At 44.4% G+C, this 26,987-nt stretch overlaps 1 protein-coding gene across 3 annotated transcripts in view; it reads left to right on the forward strand.

Moving 5' to 3' along the window:
• BOC (BOC cell adhesion associated, oncogene regulated) overlaps window positions 1-26,691 on the forward strand; it is a 103,270-nt gene extending 76,579 nt beyond the window's left edge. For 2 of the 3 annotated variants that reach the window (XM_073617422.1, XM_073617423.1), the window contains exons 4-19: window positions 2,817-2,963; window positions 7,786-7,929; window positions 8,997-9,290; window positions 10,585-10,857; window positions 10,963-11,237; window positions 11,783-11,945; window positions 12,042-12,152; window positions 12,523-12,729; window positions 14,760-14,941; window positions 15,717-15,822; window positions 16,502-16,624; window positions 16,776-16,988; window positions 18,318-18,520; window positions 19,723-19,796; window positions 20,688-20,845; window positions 23,878-26,691. In XM_073617422.1, coding sequence (XP_073473523.1) covers window positions 2,817-2,963; window positions 7,786-7,929; window positions 8,997-9,290; window positions 10,585-10,857; window positions 10,963-11,237; window positions 11,783-11,945; window positions 12,042-12,152; window positions 12,523-12,729; window positions 14,760-14,941; window positions 15,717-15,822; window positions 16,502-16,624; window positions 16,776-16,988; window positions 18,318-18,520; window positions 19,723-19,796; window positions 20,688-20,845; window positions 23,878-24,023 — 2,819 coding nt within the window. In that variant the 3' untranslated portion in view covers window positions 24,024-26,691. The remainder of the gene's footprint in view (window positions 1-2,816; window positions 2,964-7,785; window positions 7,930-8,996; window positions 9,291-10,584; window positions 10,858-10,962; window positions 11,238-11,782; window positions 11,946-12,041; window positions 12,153-12,522; window positions 12,730-14,759; window positions 14,942-15,716; window positions 15,823-16,501; window positions 16,625-16,775; window positions 16,989-18,317; window positions 18,521-19,722; window positions 19,797-20,687; window positions 20,846-23,877) is intronic. The other variant, XM_073617424.1, reaches the window with a different exon arrangement.
• The last annotated feature ends 296 nt before the right edge of the window (window positions 26,692-26,987 follow it).

The following is a 26,987-nucleotide window of genomic DNA, read 5'->3' on the forward strand; positions in this document are numbered from 1 at the left end:
TGGTCAGGTTGGCCAAATGCCTATTTGTGGTGGCACCACGAGACTGCAGTCACCTTCGGAAGCCTACGTTTTGCCTTAAGACCGACTTCACGAAAATTATGGCAATCGCCAAGGTCTTGTAATTACCTCTAACTCCTACAAATTGTACATGGCTCTGTCATTTGTTCCATGAGCACGGCTCCCCCACCCCCCGCCCCCCAAAAAAGAAAGAATAATAATGACTTAATAAGTCTAATTTTGTTTCCACCAAATGATTTGTCCCAATTGCTGGTCTTCTGTGCCAGGAGTCTGCCATAAATTGGCTGCAGCTTACATTAAATTAAATAAATAACACCGAATGACTTATGACAGGGAGGGCATTCATTTAATCTTCGCTTCTCCGTTTTTATTTTTTTTTTTACAAAAAGAGCTTTTGATTTTTCTTTTTTTTTTTGGCAGATTTAATTAGAAGCAGAAAGCGGTATTACATCTCTCAGGTCATGGCGTACTGTGCGTCTGGAGCTGCGATTCCACCAGGGAACGCCGCCCGGACAGCTTGCCAGGAACTGCTCTGAAGCAGATCTCTCTCTCTCCCTCTCCGGCCTTGGCCCAGGGCCTCTCTGAAAGTTCTCAATCCAGAAAGGAGGAATGGGCCGCCATCTGACGGGGAGGAGGGCTGTGACGGGAAAAGGGGAGACTGTGATTTCGGTTCTGCAGCCAGTAATGACAGAAAAACGGAGTGTGAGATGGATTGAGGCCTCCAGAGGGGCTGTGGGGCAGCACAGACCTTTGATTGATGGGGGCTGCCTTGGAATGTGAGCTGGGGAGCTTGCAGGAAAAACAGCTCCTAATGGATTTCTCAAACGTACCAGCATGGAGGCAGGGCCAGGTGTCAAATCACAAAACCAGATCTATCCTAACTTGATTTTTCCATTCTAGCGTATAAAGGGGCCTTCCTTGCCCCTCCCGGAGAGAGTTAACCGCTTCTTCGCCATAACTTCCAAAAAAAAAAACTTCTCCAGTTTTTAGGTTGCTTAAAGGGCTTGCCTCCTACTTTCCGGGAGACTCAGGCTTTTTGATCAACCCAGAAATGGCGAGAAGACATAAGTACACAGGGTTGGCGAATGTACAAAAATTTTACAGAACGTCTGAAGAAGGCTGTCCAAAAAATACAAGTCTCTGTTGAAAAGAAAAAAAAGTATCACAATGTTTTTATGTTTATTTGTGATATTAAAAGAAAAATTCTGATTGATCAGCACGCTTGGGGCTCTTATCCTTTTTTGATTTTTCGAAGTAAAAAAAAAATGTTGATTTACCACCAAGCTTGGGGCTCCTATCTTTTTTTGATTATTTCAAGTAAAATATTCTGATTGGCCAACATGCTTTAGGCTCCTATTTTTTTGATTATTCTAAGGAAAATATTTTGATTGACCGCTAAACTTGGGACTCATCTGTTTTTGATTGTTTCAATTAAAAAATATTCAGATTTTCCACCGTGCTTGGGGCTCTTTATCTTTTTTTGATTGTTCCAGTTAAAGGTATTCTGATTGGCCAACATGCTTTGGGCTCTCTTCTTTTTAGATTGATCCAATTGGAAATATTCTGATTGGTCGCCATGCTTGGGGGGCTCTTATCTTTTTTAAATGTTCAAACTCAAAATATTCTGATTGGTCACCATGCTTGGGGCTTTTACCCTTTTTTTTTCATTGTTCCAGTTAAAGACATTCTGATTGGCCAACATGCTTTGGGCTCCTATCTTTTTTTTTGATTGCTCCAAATAAAAACATTCTGATTGGCCACCACACTTAAGGCTCGTTTTTATTTTTCCAATTAGAATATTTCGATTGGCCACCATGCTTTGGGCTTGTAGTTTTTTATTGTCCCATTAGAAAATATTCAGATTGACCACCGTGCTTTGGGCTTTTTTTTCCCCAATTGAAAATATTCTAAATCGCCACTATGCTTTGGCCTCTTTTTTTTTTTTTTTTCCAGTTAAAAACATTCTGATTGGCCACCACATTTATGGCTCTTTTTTAATACTTAAATTAGAATATTCTAATTGGCCACCATGCTTTGGGCCTGTATTTTATTATTGTTCCATTTGAGAATATTCTGATTGGCTACTATGCTTTGGCCTCCTTATTTTTTAATTACATTTTTTTTACTTTTTCAATTAAAAAAATACTGATTAATAAAAACTTTTCTGTTAAAAAAAAAATATACTGATTGGCAACAATGCTAGAGGATTTGATCTTTTTTTGATTGTTCTAATTAAAAATATTCTGATTGGTCACCACACCTAGGGCCCTTATCTTTTTTAAATATTCCACTTAAAAATATTCTGATTGGCCATTATGCTTTGGTTTCTTACTTTTTAAAAATTTTTTTTTTACTTTTTCAACAAAAAAATATTCTGATTGGCTACCAATCTATACCAATACCAATCATCTTTTTTGATTATTCCCATTAAAAATATTCTGATTGGCCACCACACATAGGGCTATTTATTTAGTATTCCAGTTAGAATTTTCTGATCGACCACACCTAGGGCTGTTTTTTTTTAAATTTTCTGATTGGCCACCACACCTAGGACTGCTTTTTCTTTTTTCTGATTGGCCACCACACCTAGGACTGATTTTTTTATTATTCCAGTTAGAATCTTCTGATTGGCCACCACACTTTGTTCTTTTATCTCTTTTTCTTTTTTTAATTATTCCACTTAAAAATATTATAATTGGTCGCCATTCTTTGGGGGCGCTTATCTTTTTTTTTTTTTGATTGTCCTGATTGCCTATTAGTTTTGCATATTAAAAATGTTCATTTTCTGCTCCCTACAGATCTGCAAGACTTCAAATCAGACACGCAGCACGTGATCGAGGTGGACGAAGGGAACACGGCGGTCATAGCCTGCAACCTGCCCGAGAGTCACCCCAAAGCTCAAGTGCGATACAGCGTCAAGCAGGAATGGCTGGAGGCATCCAGAGGTGAGTGTTAAGGAAGAGCTCCTATGCAGATATAAGAGGTACAAATTAACGCAGCATTCAATATATTTTTTTGTAAAGGTAAGCAGTGTAAGTGCCTTAATTGGACTTGGTATCAGCCTCTTGCAATCCCTGTACAGCAGAGCTCAGACTGGGAGAAGAGGGAAACAGCCTAAGGAGCCAATTAGGTAGTGCTGTAATGCTCATGTGCTAACAAGGAGCACTCTGATAGGAGGAGAGAGCAGAACGACAGTGAAATTAGCTCTTCAGTGTGCTGCTTCTTCACTGTCCAATCACAGGCTGGGGTCGGGACATGCCCTGTAAGTGTTACTTAAAAGGCATACCGCATGTGTTAGTCATTTTAAGTTTGGAACTATCAGGAAATAAATATTAAACGTTAGAAAACTCCAGTCTTGGCTGGTTTGGGTGTGTGGCGCGTACATGAAAGCCATTGAGGCCCATCCATAACGTCTGTTTGATTCCATAGAACCCTTGCCACATGTTGGCCCTTCCTCTGAAACAACATGGCGCCAACCTGTAGGCACAGAAGCCCTGGCTGGAAGGCCTGGATAACCCAGCACACACACAGGCACGCCTTTTCATCCATCCATCACGTCCCAAGTGTTGGTGTCAGCTCAGCCGTGGTCCTGGCTTTCTGCCCGCTGACAGTTGAGCTGGTCCCGGGAAGGTGAGCACACACCCCGCCCCCGCCAGGGACATGCCCGGAACTGCCTGGGCTGCGGGGCTGACAATCCTGGCTGACATGGGAAGTCAAAATATATCAGAATAATGAAGAGCGGGGAGTCTAGCGGGTGACTGAACACCGCCATGCCTGAGGGCCTCATATCATCGCTGCCTGCCACCTTGTACTGCTCCACTGACATAACCCCGATATAATCCCCCCCTTGGAAACGCAACTCTTAACCCCTTTGCTGCTGGACTTGAGAGGCAATGATCAGGAAACCAGCAGCATATCACAAAATATATATATATATATATATATATATATATATATATATATATATATATTTTTTACACACAGTATCTCACAAAAGTGTGCACACCCCTCACATTTTTGTAAATCTTTTCTTCTATCTTTTCATGTGACAACACTGAAGAAATGACACTTTGCTACAATGTAAAGTAGTGAGTGTACAGCTTGTATAACAGTGTAAATTTGCTGTCCCCTCAAAATAACTCAACACACAGCCATTAATGTCTAAACCGCTGGCAACAAAAGTGAGTACACCCCTAAGTGAAAATGTCCAAATTGAACCCAATTAGCCATTTTCCCTCCCTGGTGTCATGTGACTCGTTAGTGTTACAAGGTCTCAGGTGTGAATGGGGAGCAGGTGTGTTAAATTTGGTGTTATCGCTCTCACTCTCTTATACTGGTCACTGGAAGTTCAACATGGCACCTCATGGCAAAGAACTCTCTGAGGATCCGAAAAAAAGAATTGTTGCTCTACATAAAGATGGCCTAGGATATAAGAAGATTGCCAAGACCCTGAAATTTAGCTGCAGCACGGTGGCAGAACAGGCCTCGCCATGGTCCACCAAAGAAGTTGAGTGCACGTGCTCAGCGTCATATCCAGAGGTTGTCTTTGGGAAATAGACGTATGAGTGCTGCCAGCATTGCTGCAGAGGTTGTAGGGGTGGGGGGTCAGCCTGTCAGTGCTCAGACCATACGTCACACACTGCATCAAATTGGTCTGCATGGCTGTCGTCCCAGAAGGAAGCCTCTTCTAGAGATGATGCACAAGAAAGCCCGCAAACAGTTTGCTGAAGACAAGCAGACTAAGGACATAGATTACTGGAACCATGTCCTGTGGTCTGATGAGACCAAGATAAACTTATTGGGTTCAGATGGTGTCAAGCGTGTGTGGGGGCAACCAGGTGAGGAGCACAAAGACAAGTTTGTCTCGCCTACAGTCAAGCATGGTGGTGGAACTGTCATGGTCTGGGGCTGCATGAGTGCTGCCGGCACTGGGGAGCTACAGTTCATTGAGGGAACCATGAATGCCAACATGTACTGTGACATACTGAAGCAGAGCATGATCTCCTCCCTTCAGAGACTGGGCCGCAGGGCAGTATTCCTACATGATAACGACCCCAAACACACCTCCAAAATAACCACTGCCTTGCTAAAGAAGCTGAGGGTAAAGGTGATGGACTGGCCAAGCATGTCTCCAGACCTAAACCCTATTGAGCATCTGTGGGACATCCTCAAACGGAAGGTGGAGGAGCACAAGGTCTCTAACATCCACCAGCTCTGTGATGTCATCATGGAGGAGTAGAAGAGGACTCCAGTGACAACCTGTAAAGCTCTGGTGAACTCCATGCCCAAGAGGGTTAAGGCAGTGCTGGAAAATAATGGTGGCCACACAAAATATTGACACTTTGGGCCCAATTTGGACATTTTCACTTAGGGGTGTACTCACTTTTGTTGCCAGCAGTTTAGACATTAATGGCTGTGTGTTGAATTATTTTGAGGGGACAGCAAATTTACACTGTTATACAAGCTGTACACTCACTACTTTACATTGTAGCAAAGTGTCATTTCTTCAGTGTTGTCACATGAAATGATAGAAGAAAATATTTACAGAAATGTGAGGGGTGTACTCACTTTTGTGAGATACTGTGTGTATATATATATATATATATATATATATATATATATATATATATATATATGTATATATGTGTGTGTGTGTGTGTGTGTGTGTGTGTGTATATATATATATATATATATATATATATATATATATATATATATATATATATATATATATATATATATATATATATTTATAGTATATATATTTGAAACTATATAAAGAGAAAAAGGCCACACATCTTTTCCATGCTTCCCTCAAGTGAAAATTCACAGAATATTATACGTTTCCTCTAAATTACAGACAAAGGCTGTTGGTTAAAAACAATATTTGCTCAGAATGATGAAGATTGGGTATTAGTCTGTTTCCTGTAACTTTATATCTGAGTTATTAGGTGGAGCAGACGGACAGAGCCGTCCATAGGGGGGGCATGGAATGTGATCCCCAGTCCCCCGTGCAGTAAATGGGGGTTTGCGGGGGTGAGAGGTTAAAGTGTGGATGTCTCAGCGGGGATTATGGAGGAATCGCTCAGTACTTGGACTAATCAGAGCTGTCTCTGGCTGTCAGCTCTCATTATCTTCTCGCGTAGCAACCGATGTCAAATAAAACTTAGGAAATAATCCTCGGGGCCAGTGCAGGCGATGAGATCTTTACCTGCTGTCAGTCTGAGCTGACGCCTTCGGGAGGGAAAAGAAAGGTTTGGCAAGGCAGGAGGAGAGAAATGGGACTGATAGCCAACACGGCCTAGGGGCGAATGTGTCATGGAAGCGCATATGTCAAAACTAAAAAGGTGCGCTGTATCACATATATACTCATCTACGCATTAAACAAAAAAGATGGGTCTGAAGTTCAGGGTCTCGTTTTATAACCTTGGTCATGAATGAAAATCCTTTTTTCAATTGACAGAAATTGTCTTTTTCCCTGATAAGCCACACAGGGAGTGCATTGTTTTTTTTAATTGCAGGCCACATGACCACTGTGTAGCACTACAAAGTTGGAAGCAGAGACTGCTTATGTAATGAGATGAGACATAGGGCCATATCAGATCATTACATAAGCAGTCTCTGTTCCTTCTCTGCAGTACTACTAAGTGGTTGTCCAACCTGCAAAAAACAATGCACTCCCTCTGTGGCTGATATCTTAGCAGCTGTTAAAGTAGATGTAAAGGCAATACTTTTTTTTTTTTTTTTTGCATTGAGTAGGGAAGGGTTAGGCCATCTGCCAAGTTTATGTTGTGGTCTCTGTCATCGCTGATCAGATTTAGTCTATTTGCCCTGGTGTCCTAAATTTTTGAATTGCCATGACATCAAGAGATGAGGGGAAATCTTCCAACAGGGACATTATGACAGCTGCCCAGGTTGGAAATTCTACTCACCTTGGGTATCCAAGACAGGAAGTTGAGAGAAATTTCCCCAGCAGGACACATACCTGGTTCCTTACTCTATCCAAAAAGTGGACAAAGGAAATGTGCCGGAGAGCTCCATCCAGTAGTCAAATCTCTTTATTGAACACTATAAGAAAAAGGTGGAGGAGCAAGCTTGTCAAAGTAGAGTAGAACACAAGGTTACCTCCATTCCAAAGGCCAATGGTCCAGCTTGTTTTAACATGGCGGTTAAAATGGATTTTTAAACCTCCCAGAAAACAGGGCATGGGTTCGAAATGGCATCTAAAGCTGGCCAAGCATGTTACAATCTAATTGTACGATCAGTTTTAGATTTACCAATGGCTATGTAGAGCAAGAACTTTCCACATAAATTGAATAGATTGTTTAGGCAGTCCTTCTTCTACTTTCTCATCCTTTTCAACATAGCGGAACCTTTGAAATAACTTTCCAGTCTCAGGGAACACCTGCTAGATATTACTACATCTACAACTTATGATGCATTAGTGTTATGGGTCAGTAGGAGGAATGCTCCTTACACTTGTGGTCATTGCGAAGAATTACCCCCTTATAGATGTCTGAAAAGGTCAATGGTGTCAGTGGGAACTTATCTGAGAGGCAGAAATTGCTCACGGAACCCCTAGAAACCTCTGGAGGAACCCTAGTTGAGAAATCCTTGTCTATAGGTCTAAGTAAGCTTGTACGAAGATTGTAATGTGTAACTCCAGCTTAAATCTCGTAATACCTGAATAAGGCATGTCATTGCATAATTTTTCTAGAAATGCCGGTGTGCCCCATAACATTTTTGTTCTTCTTTGTGCCTGCACAGATAATTACCTTATCATGCCCTCGGGGAATCTACAGATCGTCAATGCCACCCAGGAGGATGAAGGAACGTACCAGTGTGCGGCGTACAACCCGGTAACGCAGGAAGTGAAGACGTCCGTCTCCAGCGACCGTCTGCGAGTACGACGTAAGTCAGAAGATCTGTTAGGCCAGCCATAGACAGACTCGAGACAGAGCCAGAAGATCTGATTATGACTGGGCCAGAATATTTGACTATGTTGTGTATTTTACATAGCAAACACAGGCTTATGTCCATGGGTCTTCTGATATTATAATCTGTATATCACTGCCATTGTTGACCACTATCTGAAAATTTTTTGATCCTTGAAGGACAACAATGGCGGCCCACAGATTTCTTTTGTGACAAGATCTTTTTACTTCTTGGCCAAAAATATAAAAAATGTTTGCGTTTATAAGCTTTTGCTACATAGATAGTTGACCGAACAGAATCAGCAAATCCACTTCTTCATCCATTCCTCATATTTGATAATAAAAACACTAAATCAGCCTTTCTCAACCTTTTCAACACAGTCGAACCCTTGAAATTACTTTCCAGTCTTGGGGAACCCCTGCTAAAAATTACTTTATCTTTAACTCATGATACATTAGTGCTTTGGGTAGAATTACTCCCTTACAGATAGCTATAAAGATCAATGGTGTCAGTGGGAACTTATCTGAGAGGCAGAACATTGCTCATTGCTCAAGGAACCCCTAGCAACATCTGGATGAACCCTAGGGTTCCATGGAAACCTGGTTGAGAAACCCTACCCTAAAGTGTATGCAATGCCAGAATTTCCCCATCTTAAAAAGTTGTCACTGGAACAGTTGCCCCATGAGAGTATTTTTTTCTCATTTCTTCTTATGGTGATAACTCAACATTTTTGAATTTGCCCTTTATTTTGTGTTCTGGTCACAATGGTAACCAGGACAAATATTGGGTAAATATCCCCAGCGGATACATGGACAGCGCTAAAAATTCGAGAAAGGGTCTAACCCTTCGCTATTCCCTAATTTTGCATTCAAGTACATTTTTAGTAAACTGTTGACTTGTACAAATAAAAATGGTACCCGCCCATTATTACCTTTACAAACCATTTTGAAAAAGCTTTGGTCAATCCATGTTTCCTGTATCTGTCCACTTTTGGAGGTCAACTCAACTCTTGGTGTTCCTCATACACGGTGTTTGCATTTTAGGCTCCACAGCGGAGATGGCTCGGATCATCTACCCTCCCATGGCGCAGACCATCATCGTCACCAAGGGCCAGAGCCTGTTTTTAGAGTGCGTAGCTAGTGGCATGCCACCGCCAAGGATCACTTGGGCCAAGGACGGGTCTGACGTCATTGACCAGAATAAAACGCGTTTTCTGCTCAGCAACCTCCTGATAGAGGCCACAAATGAGGAGGATTCTGGGACGTATACCTGCACAGCTAGTAATGGAATTGGAGATGGAGGCTCAGCGTTTATCTTCTATAATGTACAGGTTTTTGGTAAGTTATGCCAGATTTTGATGGCATTGAAGTTCTCAGACCTCTTTGATCCATCTATCCAAGTTAATGTAGCATGATGCAGAAAGAGTAACTAATTAAAAAAGCAGGGCACAACATTTTTGAGGGTTTATTTGATCACACAAATTAAAACCATCATTTTTTGGTCAGGTCCACCTGCCAAGCCATGCCTTCATGGACATTTGTGCTGAATTATGGATACTGGTAGATCATTCATGTTTAGATGATATCCGTCTTTGGATGGACTGCTGGGTATTGCTCTCCAAATTTAAAACAAGCCACTCGGTGGCGGAACTTCCATTCTAGTAGTGGACTTGGCCTTGCAGCAGACTTATCATCCCCATGGTCTGAGTACAAACAGGCAAGCTGTTCAATTTTGTAGTTGGGAACGTTTCTTGAGTTTGGGGAAGAATGGAATTTGGTTGGAAAATATCCTGTCCACCACATTTGTGACTTATTTGACATTTGAGTGAGTTTCAGATTGTAAAAGGCAAGAATTAAGACTCATACAAAGCTAACTATTTTTGCCTTGCCTTTCGTATCCATTAATACAGCTTTTTTCAACCGGGTTGCCATGGCACCCTGGGGTGCCGCCTGAGGTCCTCAGGGGTTCTGCAGCATCCTGGTTGAAAAATGCTGTCAGATCCCACGAGCTCCTGCTCCACTGAACTGTACATCAGCACAGCAGGAACTTGGTCAGCACAGTGCAGCATAGAGCAGTGGAAGGAGTAAGCGGCTTCTTGAGTCAAGAGTACTCGGTGAAAGTGTAAGGCTATGTGTGTGTATATGCAGTGCCAGTAGAGGTAGCAGAAGCAGAAGAAGTATGTGCCCGGGGTTCTGACTCTGTAACCGGCTGCCAGCCATATGTCACTTGCAGGTTACCAGCCGCTCTTCGCTCGGTTCGCACTGACCATAACTTTATGGATTGTAATGGAAGAATGGACCTGCCCTGAGAGGGAGGGTGGGGGTTGGCTTGCAGAGGATAGCAGAGAGAGTGGGGTACAAAGGTGTGTCAAGAGGGGGGTTTGGGGTACAGAGGCAAGCAGATGGGGGGGAGTTGGAGTACAGAGATGAGCAAAGAGGGGGGGTCAGGGGTACAGATGGGGGCAGAGAGGAGGTTATGGAGTATGATGGTGAGCAGAGAGGGGGGTTTGTGGTATGGAGGTGAGCAGAGAGGAGGTTTTGGGTTGTGGAGGTGAGTGGAGAGGGAGGGGAGGGTGAGAATTAATGCGGTAATGCATAAAATCTTGACTCATCGTTTCATTTCATCTGTCAGAGCCACCTGAGGTCAGCATGGAGGTGTCCCAGCAGATGGTCTCCTGGGGTCAGACTGCAAAGTTTACCTGTGAGGTGAAGGGCAATCCACCTCCATCTGTGGTGTGGTTGAGGAACGCAGTGCCTGTTTTTCCTACCCCGAGACACAGGATCTCCAGGAAGGTTCTTCGAGTGAGCAGTGTGGGGCCCGAGGACGATGGCATTTACCAGTGTATGGCAGAGAATGAAGTAGGAAGTGCACAAGCATTGACTTTGCTGATGACCACCAGGGCAGGTGAGTACTAGGTCATCATGAATGTCCTTAAATTAACGTTTCATAACCTTTTTTTTTTTTTCATACCCTACCTCCTCTTTTACTGACCACCCATTTTGTCTCCAGGAACCTTTATAAGCCCCGGATCAGTTGTGGGCACCTGGACAGAGGCACCTATTCCTGATGACAAACAGTTGCTCCTAACAGCTCAGTTGAAGCAAAGACCTCCAACTCCAGGATCGCCAACTCCTTGCCCATCTGATAAGACCATCCTCCAGCCTGAGGCTCCCATAATCCTCAGCTCCCCCCGAACTTCCAAGACCGATTTCTATGACTTAGTGTGGAAGCCCAGACAAAATGGCAGAGCCACAATCCAGTACTACACTGTGAAACACCGCAAGGTACTTCAAGAGAACCTCTTCAATGATTGACCTGTTTCAAGAGATTGGCTGAATATAAACATTCTTATTAGTGTATATTTTACTGTTATACTTTTGCTCCCTCTACTGGCTGAAAGTCTGAAAGTGTGGTTAGCTTCCTTGTTGAAAGACTGCACATTATAATGTGAACCTTTGTTTTTTCCATGCAGGGCAAAGCAACAGGTTCTGTTAACTACTCCCCTCCCCAGTAGCAAACACTTACCTTTCCTTCATACAGGAATGAAGAGAGAAGGCCTGTTCAAAGTCGAGACTTGAGGCTTACACGGGACTGGGCACTCTCTTCCCATCCCTAGTTGACAATATTTATGAGAATATATGGCCAATTACCTGGGAAGAAGGGGGGCAAGCCAGATGCTCCCCCTTACTTGGAATTACTAGGCCTTTCTCTTCACTCCCAGAAGCTGAACAGAGAAGTGGGATAGGGAAAGGAAGACTAGTAGACATTGTTTCTTACTTTCCTGGTAATATTACTCCACATGTATCTGACTTCCCTCTTCTTTCTACAGCAGTTGGGGAATGTGTCTGAAGAGTGGACTTTTTATCGAGTTCCTGGATCTCAAAACCGCCTAACGCTCACCAAGCTGGACCCAGGAAGCTTATATGAAGTGGAGATGGCAGCTTACAACTGCGCCGGGGAAGGACAGACAGCCATGATGACTTTCCGGACAGGTAAGGAGTACTTGCTGAGTTGGCCTGAACGACAGCTGTAATCTTCTGGCCAATGGAGGTAAATTAGGTATACATTCTGTTTGTTGTATATTACAGGGCGACGTCCGAAACCTGACATCATAGCCAGCAAAGAGGTGCAGATTCAGAAGGACGACCCAGGGACCAGCACGCAAAGCAGCAACCAGTCCGACAATATCCGACTGTCCCGTAAGTGCCCCAGTTTTGTCCAGTTTTCAGATCTACTGGTCTATAGCTTTTTATTTCAGGAATTTAGATAGCGCCAACAACTTATACAGCACTTTACATATTGTACAGTTCATTCACATGAGCCCATGCCCTCAAGGAGCTTACAATCTAAGGTTCCTACTGCAAACACACACACTAGTGCCAATTCATACAGGAGCCAATAATCTACCAGCATGTCTTTGGAATGTGGGAGGAAACCCAGGCAGGCACAGGGAGAACATGCCTACCCCATGATATAGAGTTCTGGAGAAGGCAAAATATAAGAATTTTAAACCTGTACATTTAAGTAAAGTGGACATTAATATAATAATGATGTCTATTGTCTTTACAGCTCCAGAGGCTCCGGACCGACCGACCATCTCTGCAGCCTCTGAAACCTCTGTTTACGTGACCTGGATCCCCCGAGGCAATGGTGGATTCCCGATCCAGTCTTTCCGGGTGGAATACAAGAAACTGAAGCAGCAGGGTGACTGGATCTTGGTGACCAGAGACATCCCGCCATCACGTCTGTCTGTAGAGATCACTGAGCTCGAGAAAGGTGAGCAAAGGCGCATTTTCTTGGTAGTTCTGGACAAAAATTCAAATGAAAAGGATTGGCACAATTGAGTTTAGCATTCGCCATGCAACCTTCTTTTGCAGCAAGATTGATGGTAGTTTCAATTCTCTCAATAGCAGACTCCTAATGATAGATTGGTCAATTGACTCTATATAGCAGCAGCATCGCAGATATCTTGAATAGTTAAACAACAGAAATACCCATGCTGTTTTATCGGCAGCACCTTCATTCAAGCTCTCGCCAGGACACCATACGGCACAGCAGATTCTGCAGAAGATGCTTCCTCCGGGTAGCCACTTTTCTGGTTGTTTGGCCTGTGCCACAGCCCAGCCTTAAGTCCCTTAAGTTTTTTTAAGCCTCTGCCACAGGCCAGGTTTATGTTTTGTAGGCCCAGGTTCAGGCCCTTAAAAGAACAAACCCTTCTTCTTTAGACCAGGTTTAGTCCCTCATAAGAAAAAAAAAAGCCTTTTTTTTTGGTCCAGGTTCAAGCCCTCAGGGGAACAAACCCTTTTTCTTTAGACCCAGGTTCAGGCCCTCAGGAGAAAAAACCCTTCTTTTTTAGGTCCATGTTCAGGACCTCAAAAGAACAAACCCCTCTTCTTTAGACCCAGGATCAGGTCTTCAAGAGAACAAACCCTTTTTTTTAGACCAGGTTTAGCCCCTCATGAGAAAAAAAAAACCTTTTTAGGTCCAGGCCCTCAGGGGAACAAACACTTTTTCTTTAGACCCAGGTTCAGGTCTCAGGAGAACAAATTCTTCTTTCTTAGGCCCCCAGGAGAAAAAAAATCTTCTTTTTTAAGTCCAGGAGAGCAAACCCTTCTTTCTTAGGTCCAGGTACATGTCCTCAGGAGAACAAATTCTTCTTTCTTAGGTCCAGATTCAGGCCCTCAGGAGAACAAGCCCTTCTTTACACCCAGGGTCAAGTCCTCAGGAGAAAAAACCCTTCTTCTTTACATCCAGGTTCAGGTCCTCAGGGAAACAACCCCTTCTTTTTTAAGTCCAGGTTCAGGCCCTCAAGCGAACAAACCCATCTTCTTTAGACCCAGGCTCAGCTCTGCAGGAAAAGAATCCCTTCTTTCTTAGGTCCAGGTTCAGGCCCTCAGGAGAAAAAACACTTTTTTAAGTACAGGTTAAGCCCCTCAATCGAAGAGACCCATCTCCTTTAGACCCAGGTTCAAGTCTGCAGGAGAACAATCCCTTCTTTCTTAGGTCCAGGTTCAGGCCCTCAAAAGAACAAACCCTTCTTCTTTAGACCCAAGTTCAGGTCCCAGGACAACAAGCCCTTCTTTCTTGGGTCCAAGTTCAGGTCCTTAGGAGAACAAGTCCTTCTTCTTTACACACCAGGTTCAGGTCCTCAAGGACACAACCCCTTTTTCTGTAAGTCTAGGTTCAGGCCCCCAAGAGAACAATACCTTCTTTTTGTAGGCCCAGGTTCAGGACCTCAGAAGAACAGCCTCCTTTTCTCTCTGGCCTCCTATCCCCGGGCAATAGCCTGGGAGACAAAAAGGTGCACTTGGGTTGACATTCAATCCAGGCAGGAGCCTGGGGGGTTCAGAACTTTTTAGAAGCCCACCCCAAATATTTATCTTCTTTCTCAGCACACTTCACTGAAATAAACCCTTCAAAAAATATTCATAATCCAATGCATTGTAACTTTGCACTCGATCTACTGGAAAACACTTCCCAGCAGCAGGCAGAAGCAATCAATGTCCTGTGCTTAGGAGAAACCTAACAAGCCCAGATAACATAAAGTTCATAAATGGTTTCCATCACACTAAATTTAGATGACGAAAGTCAAATTTAAGGTAGGGTCCCTACAAATGCAACCCTCCCTGTTCTAGTGTAAGCATGCTATGGGGTGAAAACGGAGGCTATGAACAAAGTAGCGAGGCTTCTGGGTCCTGGGGGGAGATTTCTCATCAGTAATCTCAAAAGATCATATTAAAACAAATTGCTGTGTTTTAATTTTATGCAGACACAGCTAATTCATTGTCACATTTTTATTTTTCCAGGGATGTCATATAAGTTCCGGGTCAGGGCTCTTAACGTCCTGGGCGAAAGTCAGCCAAGTGCAGCTTCTAAACTGTATATGGTATCTGGATACACAAACCGCATCAACGATCGTCCAGTCACGGGACCTTACATCACCTTCACCGAGGCCCTCAATGAGACCACCATAATGCTGAAATGGATGGTGAGATTAGGATCCCACTCTGTAGTATATGGCAATAATACCTTTTATGAAAAGACCCTTTAGGCTTCTGCCTATGGGCATCTGGAGGCTGAAGACTGCAACCGTGTGTGAGGTTTCAAAAAGTACATGTTGTTTTAGTGACCTCTAGTGGCACCAGGCTCAAATTACAAGTGCTAGTGTCCCTAGCTAGCACACAGTAGCTACACTTAAAGTGGACCTAACATCAAACATATTTTTCCTGTACATTCACTGTAAGCAACCTAGTGGGACCATTTGCCTCAAACTCCACCTACATCTCTACAGTGATGGGCAGCGGGACTATGCCCCTGGAATACAGGACTGTTGGGGGAGGTCTGATATTTAAAGAAATGGGAGGGGGGGTACTACTGAGATATCTTCTTATCTTAAAATGCCTTACTCCTGCTATTAGTCACCGTGTGGCCTAAAGTGTGACCGATGAAATGCGCTGGCTCCCAAATAGAACCATTTAATGTCATGGGTCAAGCTGCAATACTCTATTTCACCAGCTGGTGGCGGGCACTGTCAAATTATTAATTGGGGCAACACTGTGGGCCCTGGACAAATGGGGGAATTCTATTTTCTCCTAAAAATACCCCTTTATTGTCTGTCTTTCATTATATTGCTGTATTTATTTCAATGTGGTGCCCCCCTGCCCCCCTCTGACAATGTAGCCCTGTGTTTGTGCCCACTATGGATGGATATATACGCTTACTATGGGACTAAAAGATCATTTTTTGTTGTTGTTTTTTTCCAGTACGTTTCAGCGAGTAACAACAACACTCCAATTCATGGCTTCTACATCTACTACCGACCAACAGACAGTGACAACGACAGCGATTATAAGAAGGATGTAGTGGAAGGTAAGTGGTGACCACCTGCACTGTGATAATCCCAGAGGGTCATCCCCCATTTTTTATTGGCTCTTCTTAGCGCAATTTTTAGTACATATAAAACAGCTAAAGGGTTCCTCCACCCAAAAGTGATATGTCAGAGGTGGTGGCTTTTGGTATGTCTTGGGGACTCCTAGAAATTTGGGATGTTCTACTCAACTTTGCATGTTCATACTTAATGTTGGGAGTTCTTACTCAATTTTGAGTGTTACTGCTCAATTTTGAGTGTTCCTACTCAATTTTGGGTGTTTCTACTCAATTTTACCAAATTGTGAGCGATCCTACTCAAATTTGGGTGCTCCAACTCAATTTTGAGTGTTCCTACTCAGTTTTGGGTCTTGCTACTCAATTTTACTCAAATTTGAGTGTTTCTACTCAATTGTGGGTGTTTCTACTCAATTTTGTGTGTTCCTACAAAATTTTGAGTGTTTCTACTCTATTTTGAGTGATCACACTCAATTTTGGGTGTTCCTACTCAATTATGGGTGTTTCTACAGAATTTTGGATATTTACATTTAGGACATTTCCAGGTCCCCTTGGCAGGTGGTCATGTCGCCAGTGAAAACATTCTTAGGTGTTAATGTGTAGCCAGCTAAGGAATTGGTTCCGTGATGTACATTGAAAGTTACGTTATCCCTTCATCCTCCAGGTGACCGGCATTGGCACTCCATCAGTCATCTGCAGCCGGAGACCTCATACGATATCAAGATGCGGTGTTATAATGAAGGAGGGGAGAGCGAATTTAGCAATGTCATGATCTGTGAGACAAAAGGTGAGTCTGGCTTTACCCAGCCTATTGGATTATGATCCTAGATTTGTTGTAAAATACTCCGGCATTCTGAATATTTATACTGTATGTTTTTTTTAATGTGTAAAAAAATATGTAACACATGACCTTTTCTGATGTTTTCCATTATCTGCAGCTCGAAAGTCATCTTCCCAGCCAGGCCGGCCTCCCCAGTCCATGGTACCGACGCCCCCTCCTCCCCCAGGCAGGGGCGGAGCTTTGGGTACAGCCACCGTTGCCCGATCCAGCGACTTGCCTTACCTGATAGTTGGCGTGGTCCTAGGATCCATCGTCCTTCTCATTGTGGCGTTCACCCCCATCTGCCTGTGGAGGGCGCTGTCCAAGCAGAGTAAGTCCTGGCTCTTAATCCCAATAAGTTGCTTCATTGTCATGTAAACCCCTGCTGGGCATACACATAGTGCTTTTCATCCGCTTCCAACCAGCTATTGATCAGTGGACAATGACTGGAAGAAGGAAGGCAACCTACCGTTAATGGGTTTGCCTGACCTGCAAACTTTGATCAATTTTATCGACTAAAATGGATTTAATAGAATTAAATCTATATTAAATTGATCAGAAGTGGCCAAACAGTCTGATCGGTTTCTTCAACTTGATTGGCCACGGGTTGATAGTGATCATCCATTCATAGTGGATGATCCATCCATTATAATAATAGTGAATTATTATTTATTCAATTATTTTCTGTATGGTCTATTGAGGGACACAGCTTTGATAGTAAGCAGCCAAGGGTTATACTGCCACCTATAGGAGAAATGGGCACTAGGCATATACAGTTTTTTTTAAAGGCCAACCCTATGGTGGCTCCACCCATCCTACCTCAAAACCTAGTTTCGCTTAGTGTCCTTAGGAGAAGAGATATTTATTTCATACTGCTTTTGGATATCCCTAAGTTTCTTACTACCAAAGTTTGTCCCTCAATAGACAATTGTGAATATAGTTCTTCTGTACTCACTGTAAAACCCTTTTCTCTAACGTCCATTGAGGGACACATCTTGGTAGTAAGAAACTCAGAGTCATTCAAAAGCATTAGGGAAGAAAGTTCAATTTTCCTAAGGACACTAAGCAAAACCGAGCAGGTGGGAGGGGATATAGCCCCTAGGAGGTCTTGACTTCAGTTTTTTATTATCCTAGTGTCCGTTTCTCCTGTAGGTGGCAGTATAACCCTTGGGTTGCTTACCATCAGGTTGTGTCCCTCAATGGATTCCCGAGAAAAGTATTTTACGGAAATCGTATTTTTTCAATTTTGGAAATTAAAACTGAGAGTGAATGAACGGATTTCCACAAAATTGTGTTTTAACTTGACAGAGCATTTAGTTTATTTTTTGTTTTTTACCTGCTCTATATACACTCTGATTCACTTTTTTAGTTAATTTTTGGGGGTTTTTTTGCATTATTTTTTACTTTATTTTATTACTATTATAAATTAATTTAATTTATTTTACCTTATTGCTATGTACTATTATTATTTATATTTATTTAATTTTATTTTATAACTATTTTATTTTACCTATTTATTATGTTCTATTATTAATATGTATTTATTTTTTAATTTTTTTTTTTTTACTTTATATATTTTTACTTTTTTTCACATTTAGTTTATTTTTTGTTTTGTTTTTTGCTCTATATACACTCTGATGCACATTTTGCTTACCTGCAGAGCAAACCACGGACATCACATTTCCAAGTTCCGGCATCCTGAACTCTTCCTGCCAGTACACAATGGTTCCACTAAGGGGGACCCCCGCTGTCAGCACCATTCCGTATTCCAACGGCGCCTTTGTAAACGGAACGTGTCCATCCGCCAAGCTGATTTATTCTGGAGGGAAAGAGAGAGATTATTGCGCCAAGGCTCTACACCAGGTACAGTTCTGTTCTTCCCAATAGCTCACCTAACCCTTTGTGGTATGACCTGACCTTTAAGTGGCTCTATCATCATATATCAGTTTCTTTTACCAAATTTTATATTGAGTAACGATAAGATTAGGATACAGGTTGGGTACATGGTTACAATGTTGACTGATACAAGGTCAGTACATGCAAAAGCAATACTGGCCATCACACATCATTTCAAGTCCATGAATGTTTTAGACACTTTTCAAGGTTACAATGTTGCAGATCGATCATTGGGGATAGACTGAGGAAATGCTTCCTCCTGCCTGCAGCAGACTAGGTAAAGTCTATAGACTTTAGAGTATCCATTCTCAACTATAGTTCCATGGAACCTTAAAGTTCTCTTAGAGGTTGCTAGGAGTTCCTTGAGCTGTGGCTAATTAACCTCCCATTTAATGGTGCCTACCTAGTTTTGGATCCAATGCCAATTAGGATCATTCTTATGACTGGTCGCCAATGTAGGGGCATTCTTATGACTATTCAGCCACCAATGTAAGGGACATTCTTAAGACTGATCACCAATGTAGAGACATTCTTATGACTGGCCACCAATGTAAGGGGCATTCTTATGACTGGCCATCAATGTTAAGGTCATTCTTATGACTGAACACCAATGTAGGGACATTCTTATAACTGGCTACCAATGTTAAGGGCATTCTTATGACTGACCACCAACCTAGAGGCATTCTTATGACTGACCACCAGTGTAAGGGATATTATTATGACTGGCCACTAATGTTAAGGGCATTCTTATGAATGACCATCAATGTCAGGGGCAATTTTTTGACTGGCCATCAATGTGGGGGCATTCTTATGACTGGCCACCAATGTTAAGAGCATTCTTATGACTGGCCACCAATGTAGGGGACATTCTTATGACTGGCCACCAATGTAGGGGGCATTCTTATGACTGGCCACCAATGTAGGGGGCATTCTTATGACTGGCCACCAATGTAGGGGGCATTCTTATGACTGGCCACCTTCTTTCAAAGTTATGCGCACATCCTACATAAAACAATAAATATCTCATTTTATGGAGTCATTGTAAACCTACTGACAGGTTAATGCGCATTGTTGGGGGTAATGCAATACGTTATCATGGCGTGGTACAATAATAATGTCCTGCCGTGCGTACAAATATTATGCTGAATTCTTCTTGTGTTTGGACGCAGGATGAGGCCAGCACACTGCTCTCAGGAAGTGAAGCCGGACCTCCAGAACCAGCAGACCATCAACAGCCCTCCGAGTAAGTCTCCCTGATGTCATCTGTGATTATAATGGGGGTGTTAGGAAAAGCATTGACGCATGATAGCGACTATGGAGGGGTAACATGAGAGGCACAGGATCTCCTAATAATAATAATGCCCAGTTTAGTGTCTTATTACTCTCTTATTAGATAAGCTGAATTACTTCGGTGAGGCTGCTGCTCCCAAACAAGGGAGGGGGTCTTCAGAGAAATCTGAATATGTAGAAAGCAGCAAGGGCACCAGACCAATGGTAGGAGAGTCCAGAGTGCGTCACATGCTGGCGATAATACATAATGTGGCATTTATAATGAGCCTGTTAGCCACCCTCTGAAAAGTGATCCACCACGGATCCTTTTTAGAGGGGGTGGCAATGCCTACCACCGTGTGAACGAGCCCTAGTTACAAGACATATAAGCCCTGATGAAGCCCTGGTTAAGGGGAATGTGAACCCCCGAAACATGTTGACTCTCTTATACTATTGATTATATAATACAAAAACATTTGATTCTATCATATATATATATATATATATATATATATATATATATATATATATATATATATTTTTTTTTTTATTAGTGACAATAATATTAATAATAATAAGATTTTAATAATAATACATTATTCTATTTAATAAAAAATACTATTTGTTTAAAATGAATCTAATTTAAAATAAAATAGGAATGGAAGATGTGCTAATACACAATAATACATTATTATAATTAATAAAAATACAATCAATTAATAAATATGATTTAAAATTAAATAGGAATGAAAGATGTGCTAATGTACATCACTGTTAGCTCCAGAAGAATTTTTGGTGGCGATGGTCTGTAGACATGTTGTATGTGCTCCCCTCCCATGTAACATGTATTCCCCATGTATTGTAGGTTGCATCGGGCCCAATCTTGCGAGATGACCGTATTGTATGAGGATGAGACAACCCACCCCTACATCCAGGTCTCCCACCCCGAGGACCCCACCCACGTCCTGGATGGTACCCGATTCCCCATCCTCTCTGTGCCCACTGAGAAGCCGTTTTGTCCAGGTAGGACACCAAACATAAAGTGTGATGGTTTTTGGTTAATGTTTTTTTTTTGTCAGTTTATACAAAAATATTTACATTGTTTCCATTATTTATATAAAATGTTACCTATAAACATTTTGTTGCAAGGTGACATGACACTCAGTGTGCAAAGCATGCTGGGTCTTCACAGAAAGTCCGGTGCTGCCGTCACACTTGGAAGCACCCTGTGCTGCATTTATTGAGGCGGGAGTCATACAGAGGTGGTCAGGACGGCACAGTACAGAGGTGGTCAGGAGGGCACAGTACAGAGGTGGTCAGGAGGGCACAGTACAGAGGTGGTCAGGAGGGCACAGTACAGAGGTGGTCAGGAGAGCACAGTACAGAGGTGGTCAGGAGGGCACAGTACAGAGGTGGTCAGGAGAGCACAGTACAGAGGTGGTCAGGAGGGCACAGTACAGAGGTGGTCAGGAGGGCACAGTACAGAGGTGGTCAGGAGGGCACAGTACAGAGGAGGTCAGGAGGGCACAGTACAGAGGTGGTCAGGAGGGCACAGTACAGAGGTGGTCAGGAGGGCACAGTACAGAGGTGGTCAGGACGGCACAGTACAGAGGTGGTCAGGAGGGCACAGTACAGTGATGGTCAGGACGGCACAGTACAGAGGTGGTCAGGACGGCACAGTACAGAGGTGGTCAGGACGGCACAGTACAGAGATGGTCAGGACGGCACAGTACAGAGGTGGTCAGGAGGGCACAGTACAGAGGTGGTCAGGACGGCACAGTACAGAGGTGGTCAGGAGAGCACAGTACAGAGGTGGTCAGGAGAGCACAGTACAGAGGTGGTCAGGACGGCACAGTACAGAGGAGGTCAGGAGGGCACAGTACAGAGGTGGTCAGGAGGGCACAGTACAGAGGTGGTCAGGAGGGCACAGTACAGAGGAGGTCAGGAGGGCACAGTACAGTGGTGGTCAGGAGGGCACAGTACAGTGGTGGTCAGGAGGGCACAGTACAGAGGTGGTCAGGAGGGCACAGTACAGAGGTGGTCAGGAGGGCACAGTACAGAGGAGGTCAGGAGGGCACAGTACAGTGGTGGTCAGGAGGGCACAGTACAGTGGTGGTCAGGAGGGCACAGTACAGAGGTGGTCAGGAGAGCACAGTACAGAGGTGGTCAGGAGGGCACAGTACAGTGGTGGTCAGGAGAGCACAGTACAGAGGTGGTCAGGAGGGCACAGTACAGAGGTGGTCAGGACGGCACAGTACAGAGATGGTCAGGACGGCACAGTACAGAGGTGGTCAGGAGGGCACAGTACAGAGGTGGTCAGGACGGCACAGTACAGAGGTGGTCAGGAGAGCACAGTACAGAGGTGGTCAGGAGAGCACAGTACAGAGGTGGTCAGGACGGCACAGTACAGAGGAGGTCAGGAGGGCACAGTACAGAGGTGGTCAGGAGGGCACAGTACAGAGGTGGTCAGGAGGGCACAGTACAGAGGAGGTCAGGAGGGCACAGTACAGTGGTGGTCAGGAGGGCACAGTACAGTGGTGGTCAGGAGGGCACAGTACAGAGGTGGTCAGGAGAGCACAGTACAGAGGTGGTCAGGAGGGCACAGTACAGTGGTGGTCAGGAGAGCACAGTACAGAGGTGGTCAGGAGGGCACAGTACAGAGGTGGTCAGGAGGGCACAGTACAGAGGAGGTCAGGAGGGCACAGTACAGTGGTGGTCAGGAGGGCACAGTACAGTGGTGGTCAGGAGGGCACAGTACAGAGGTGGTCAGGAGAGCACAGTACAGAGGTGGTCAGGAGGGCACAGTACAGAGGAGGTTAGGAGGGCACAGTACAGTGGTGGTCAGGAGGGCACAGTACAGAGGTGGTCAGGAGGGCACAGTACAGAGGTGGTCAGGAGAGCACAGTACAGAGGTGGTCAGGAGGGCACAGTACAGAGGTGGTCAGGAGGGCACAGTACAGAGGTGGTCAGGAGGGCACAGTACAGTGGTGGCCAGAAGGGCACAGTACAGTGGTGGCCAGGAGGGCACAGTACAGTGGTGGTCAGGAGGGCACAGTACAGAGGTGGTCAGGAGGGCACAGTACAGAGGTGGTCAGGAGGGCACAGTACAGAGGTGGTCAGGAGAGCACAGTACAGAGGTGGTCAGGAGGGCACAGTACAGAGGAGGTTAGGAGGGCACAGTACAGTGGTGGTCAGGAGGGCACAGTACAGAGGTGGTCAGGAGGGCACAGTACAGAGGTGGTCAGGAGAGCACAGTACAGAGGTGGTCAGGAGGGCACAGTACAGTGGTGGTCAGGAGGGCACAGTACAGAGGTGGTCAGGAGGGCACAGTACAGTGGTGGCCAGAAGGGCACAGTACAGTGGTGGCCAGGAGGGCACAGTACAGTGGTGGTCAGGAGGGCACACTACAGAGGAGGTCAGGAGGGCACAGTACAGAGGTGGTCAGGAGAGCACAGTACAGAGGTGGACAGGAGGGCACAGTACAGTGGTGGTCAGGAGAGCACAGTACAGAGGTGGTCAGGAGGGCACAGTACAGTGGTGGTCAGGAGAGCACAGTACAGAGGAGGTCAGGAGGGCACAGTACAGAGGTGGTCAGGAGGGCACAGTACAGAGGTGGTCAGGAGGGCACAGTACAGTGGTGGTCAGGAGAGCACAGTACAGTGGTGGTCAGGAGAGCACAGTACAGTGGTGGTCAGGAGAGCACAGTACAGAGGTGGTCAGGAGAGCACAGTACAGGTTTCGGGACACTGCTGGGACTTGGCCATCCTGGGACAACTTAGTAAAAATTGTGACTGTCCCAGCAAATCCGGGACAGTTGACAAGTAAGATGCAATGTAGGATTATGCCCCTAGGTGATGCCCGGGGTGTCCGTGCATAAAGGTGGCCCTGACTTGCTAAGGCTTCTAATGTACATTATGAGAAGCTCACAGTGTGCAGTGAAATCAGAGTAAGCCATTTCAGTCCAGAAGGGGATCCTCTACAACTGTGCAAGACTGGAGGGAAGGCCGTGTACATGATGGGGAGATTGTCTAACTTGATCTTTTTTCCCCCCGCAGGTTCTTCATGTCATCTCCCTGCAGTGGAGTCTATGGACACCAGCGATGGTCCGGATCCTCCTCTGGACCCCCAACTTCATCAAAACTCCTTGCAGAGTGGAAATACGGACACTTGTCCTTCTCACTACACCAGGCCGGCAACTTAAAGGACTAAAGACTGAATATAAAGGACTTTCTATGGGGAGACTGTGCTGCGCCACATAATAATGCTGAGTATTACTGCACAGCGATGGGCCAATGTTTTACCCTCCCATGGTCAGCAATGGGCCAATGTTCTTCACCCACAGGGTCAGTGATGGGCCAATGTTCTTCACCCACAGGGTCAGTGATAGGCCAATATTCTACCCACTCCAGGGTCAGTGATGTGCCAATGTTGTACACCCCCATGGTCAGTGATGGACCAGTGTTTTAACCCGTACGGTCAACGAAGGGGCCAAAGCTTTACCTCCAAGGTCAGTGATGGGCCAATGTTCTACACCCCCAGAGTCAGCAATGGGCCAATAGTCTATCTTCCCAAGGTCAGCGACAGGCCAATATTCTACACCCCCTGGGTGAGTGATAGGACAGTATTCTACCCCCCCCCCCCCCCCCGGGACAGTGATGGGCCAATATTCTACCCCCCAGGGACAGTGGTGGGCCAATATTCTACACCCCCTGGTTCAGCGATGGGACAATATTCAGGGACATCAATGGGTCAATATTTTAACCCCTAGGGTCAGAGATGGGCCAATGTTCTGTGCTCCCATGTTTAGCTGGGCCAATATACCGCCACAGAGTTAGCGATGGACTAAGTTTTTAACGCCCATGATCAATGATGGGCCAATATTCTTCACCACCATGTTCAGCGATGGGCCAGTGTTTTTTTTTACCCCCGGGTCAGCTATCGGCCAATGTTCTACACCCCTAGGGACAGTGATGGGCCAATATTCTATCTCCCCTTAGGGTCAGCAATAGGCCAATATTCTACCTTCCCAGAGTCAGGGATGGGACTATATTCTACCCCCCCAGGGACAGTGATGGGCCAATATTCTACAGCCCCTGGGTCAGTGTTCTACACCTCCAGGGTCAACGATGGGACAATATTCTACCCCCCTAGGGACAGTGATGGGCCAATATTCTACAGCCCCTGGGTCAATGTTCTAAACCTCCAGGGTCAACGATGGGACAATATTCTACCGCCCTAGAGACAGTGATGGGCCAATGTTCTATACCCCCAGGGTCAGTGTTCTACACCTCCAGGGTCAACGATGGGACAATATTTTACCCCCCCCCCCAGGGACAGTGATGGTCCAATGTTCTATACCCCCAGGGTCAGCAATGGGCCAATATTCTACCCTTCCAGGGTCAGCGATGGGCCAATATTCTACCTTCCCAGAGTCAGGGATGGGGCTATATTCTACCCCCCCTAGGGACAGTGATGGGCCAATATTCTACAGCCCCTGGGTCAATTTTCTACACCTCCAGGGTCAACAATGGGACAATAGTCTACCCCCCAGGGACAGTGATGGGCCAATGTTCTATGCCCCCAAGGTCAGCTATGGGCCAATATTCTACCTTCCCAGAGTCAGGGATGGGACTATATTCTACCCCCTAGGGACAGTGATAGGCCAATATTCTACAGCCCCTGGGTCAGTGTTCTACACCTCCAGGGTCAACGATGCGACAATATTTTACCCCCCCCCCCCCCAGGGACAGTGATGGGCCAATGTTCCATATCCCCAGGGTCAGCAATGGGCCAATATTTTACCTTCCCAGGGTTAGTAATAGGCCAATATTTTAACCTCTAAGGTCAGTGATGGGCCAATGTTCTACACCCCCGTGTTCACTTGGGCCAATATATCCCCTCAGAGTTAGCGATGGGCCAATGTTTTAATTCCATGGTCAGTAATGGGCCAATATTCGACTCTCTACATGCCTGGCTCAGTCAGACCTATGTACAACAAAGGGGGCGGAGCCTGCTTTTCAATTACATGCGGTCAGAAAGCGGCGTGGCCTTTGTCTAAATAATTTACTACTAACATTCTTTTAGGGTCAGTAACACACTTTGTATGAATGTAATGATCCTGGAGAACGCTAGAAGGAATTAGCAGATAAATGTAACCAACCAATCGGCAAATAATTGTATCCAATTTTTACATTTATTTGCCAATTCCCTCTAGCATTCTCTAAAACTGTTACATTGTATCTCTTGTTACAAAGACATACAGTATGTACTTCCTACTTTCTTCAGCTCCATCTAGCGGCCATAATGCAGAAAACTAGACCCCCCCCCAGGTCTGTGTGTTCTCGCTTTGCCCGTCCCCCTCAGCAGTATTTTGTCCTGCAGCACTTTTGACCCATTTTTTATTTTTTTTTGTTGCTAAGAAGAGAAAGAAATGTTTATTTTTATACAATAGATATATTTATATATTTATGCACTTGTACATAGATTATTTTCTTTATCAAGAAAGTTTTGTACGGTATGAACCGAGGGACCAGTATACTCCGCCCACCAGATCTCCGCTAATGTTCTACTCGCCGGCGCGTGAACGCACAGCATAGCTTCCGCTGACACGTGTACAGCGCAGCGAGGATACACGTTTCACCAACGCCGCTTTTTCCCGAAGAAGAGAGCGGTTTCAGGCTCGGAATCTCTCCACATTGAACCTGCTACATTCCTGCCCGCCACGACCGCCGCTCCAAGTCAATGGACGCACATCGCACGTGCCGCGACGAATGTACATATGCACTATGTATGCGCCTTCAATATGAGACATTGGCTGCTTCCAGTATATTTGTAACAAAAAAGGAAATAAACGTCTTTAAAGTAAATAACTGTGTTTTCTTTTTTTTTTAACTTGAACAAAAATATTTATTTAAAGTTATAAATAGAAAAAAATAAAAATACAAAAGTTAAAAAAAAAAAAATACAAATAATAAAAATGCAAAAAAAATAATTGTTTTGACTGTGCTTTTTTTTTTTTTTTTTTACTTTTACAAAAATATTAGTTTGAGGTTATATAAAATAAAATTAAAATAAAAATAGAAAAAATAAAAATACAAAAAAATATTGGTTTGACTGTGCTCATTTTTACTTGTACAAAAATATTAGTTTGATGTTATAAAATACA

Source organism: Aquarana catesbeiana, linkage group LG02 (genome assembly GCF_042186555.1).
Source record: "Aquarana catesbeiana isolate 2022-GZ linkage group LG02, ASM4218655v1, whole genome shotgun sequence".
NCBI lineage: Eukaryota > Metazoa > Chordata > Amphibia > Anura > Ranidae > Aquarana > Aquarana catesbeiana.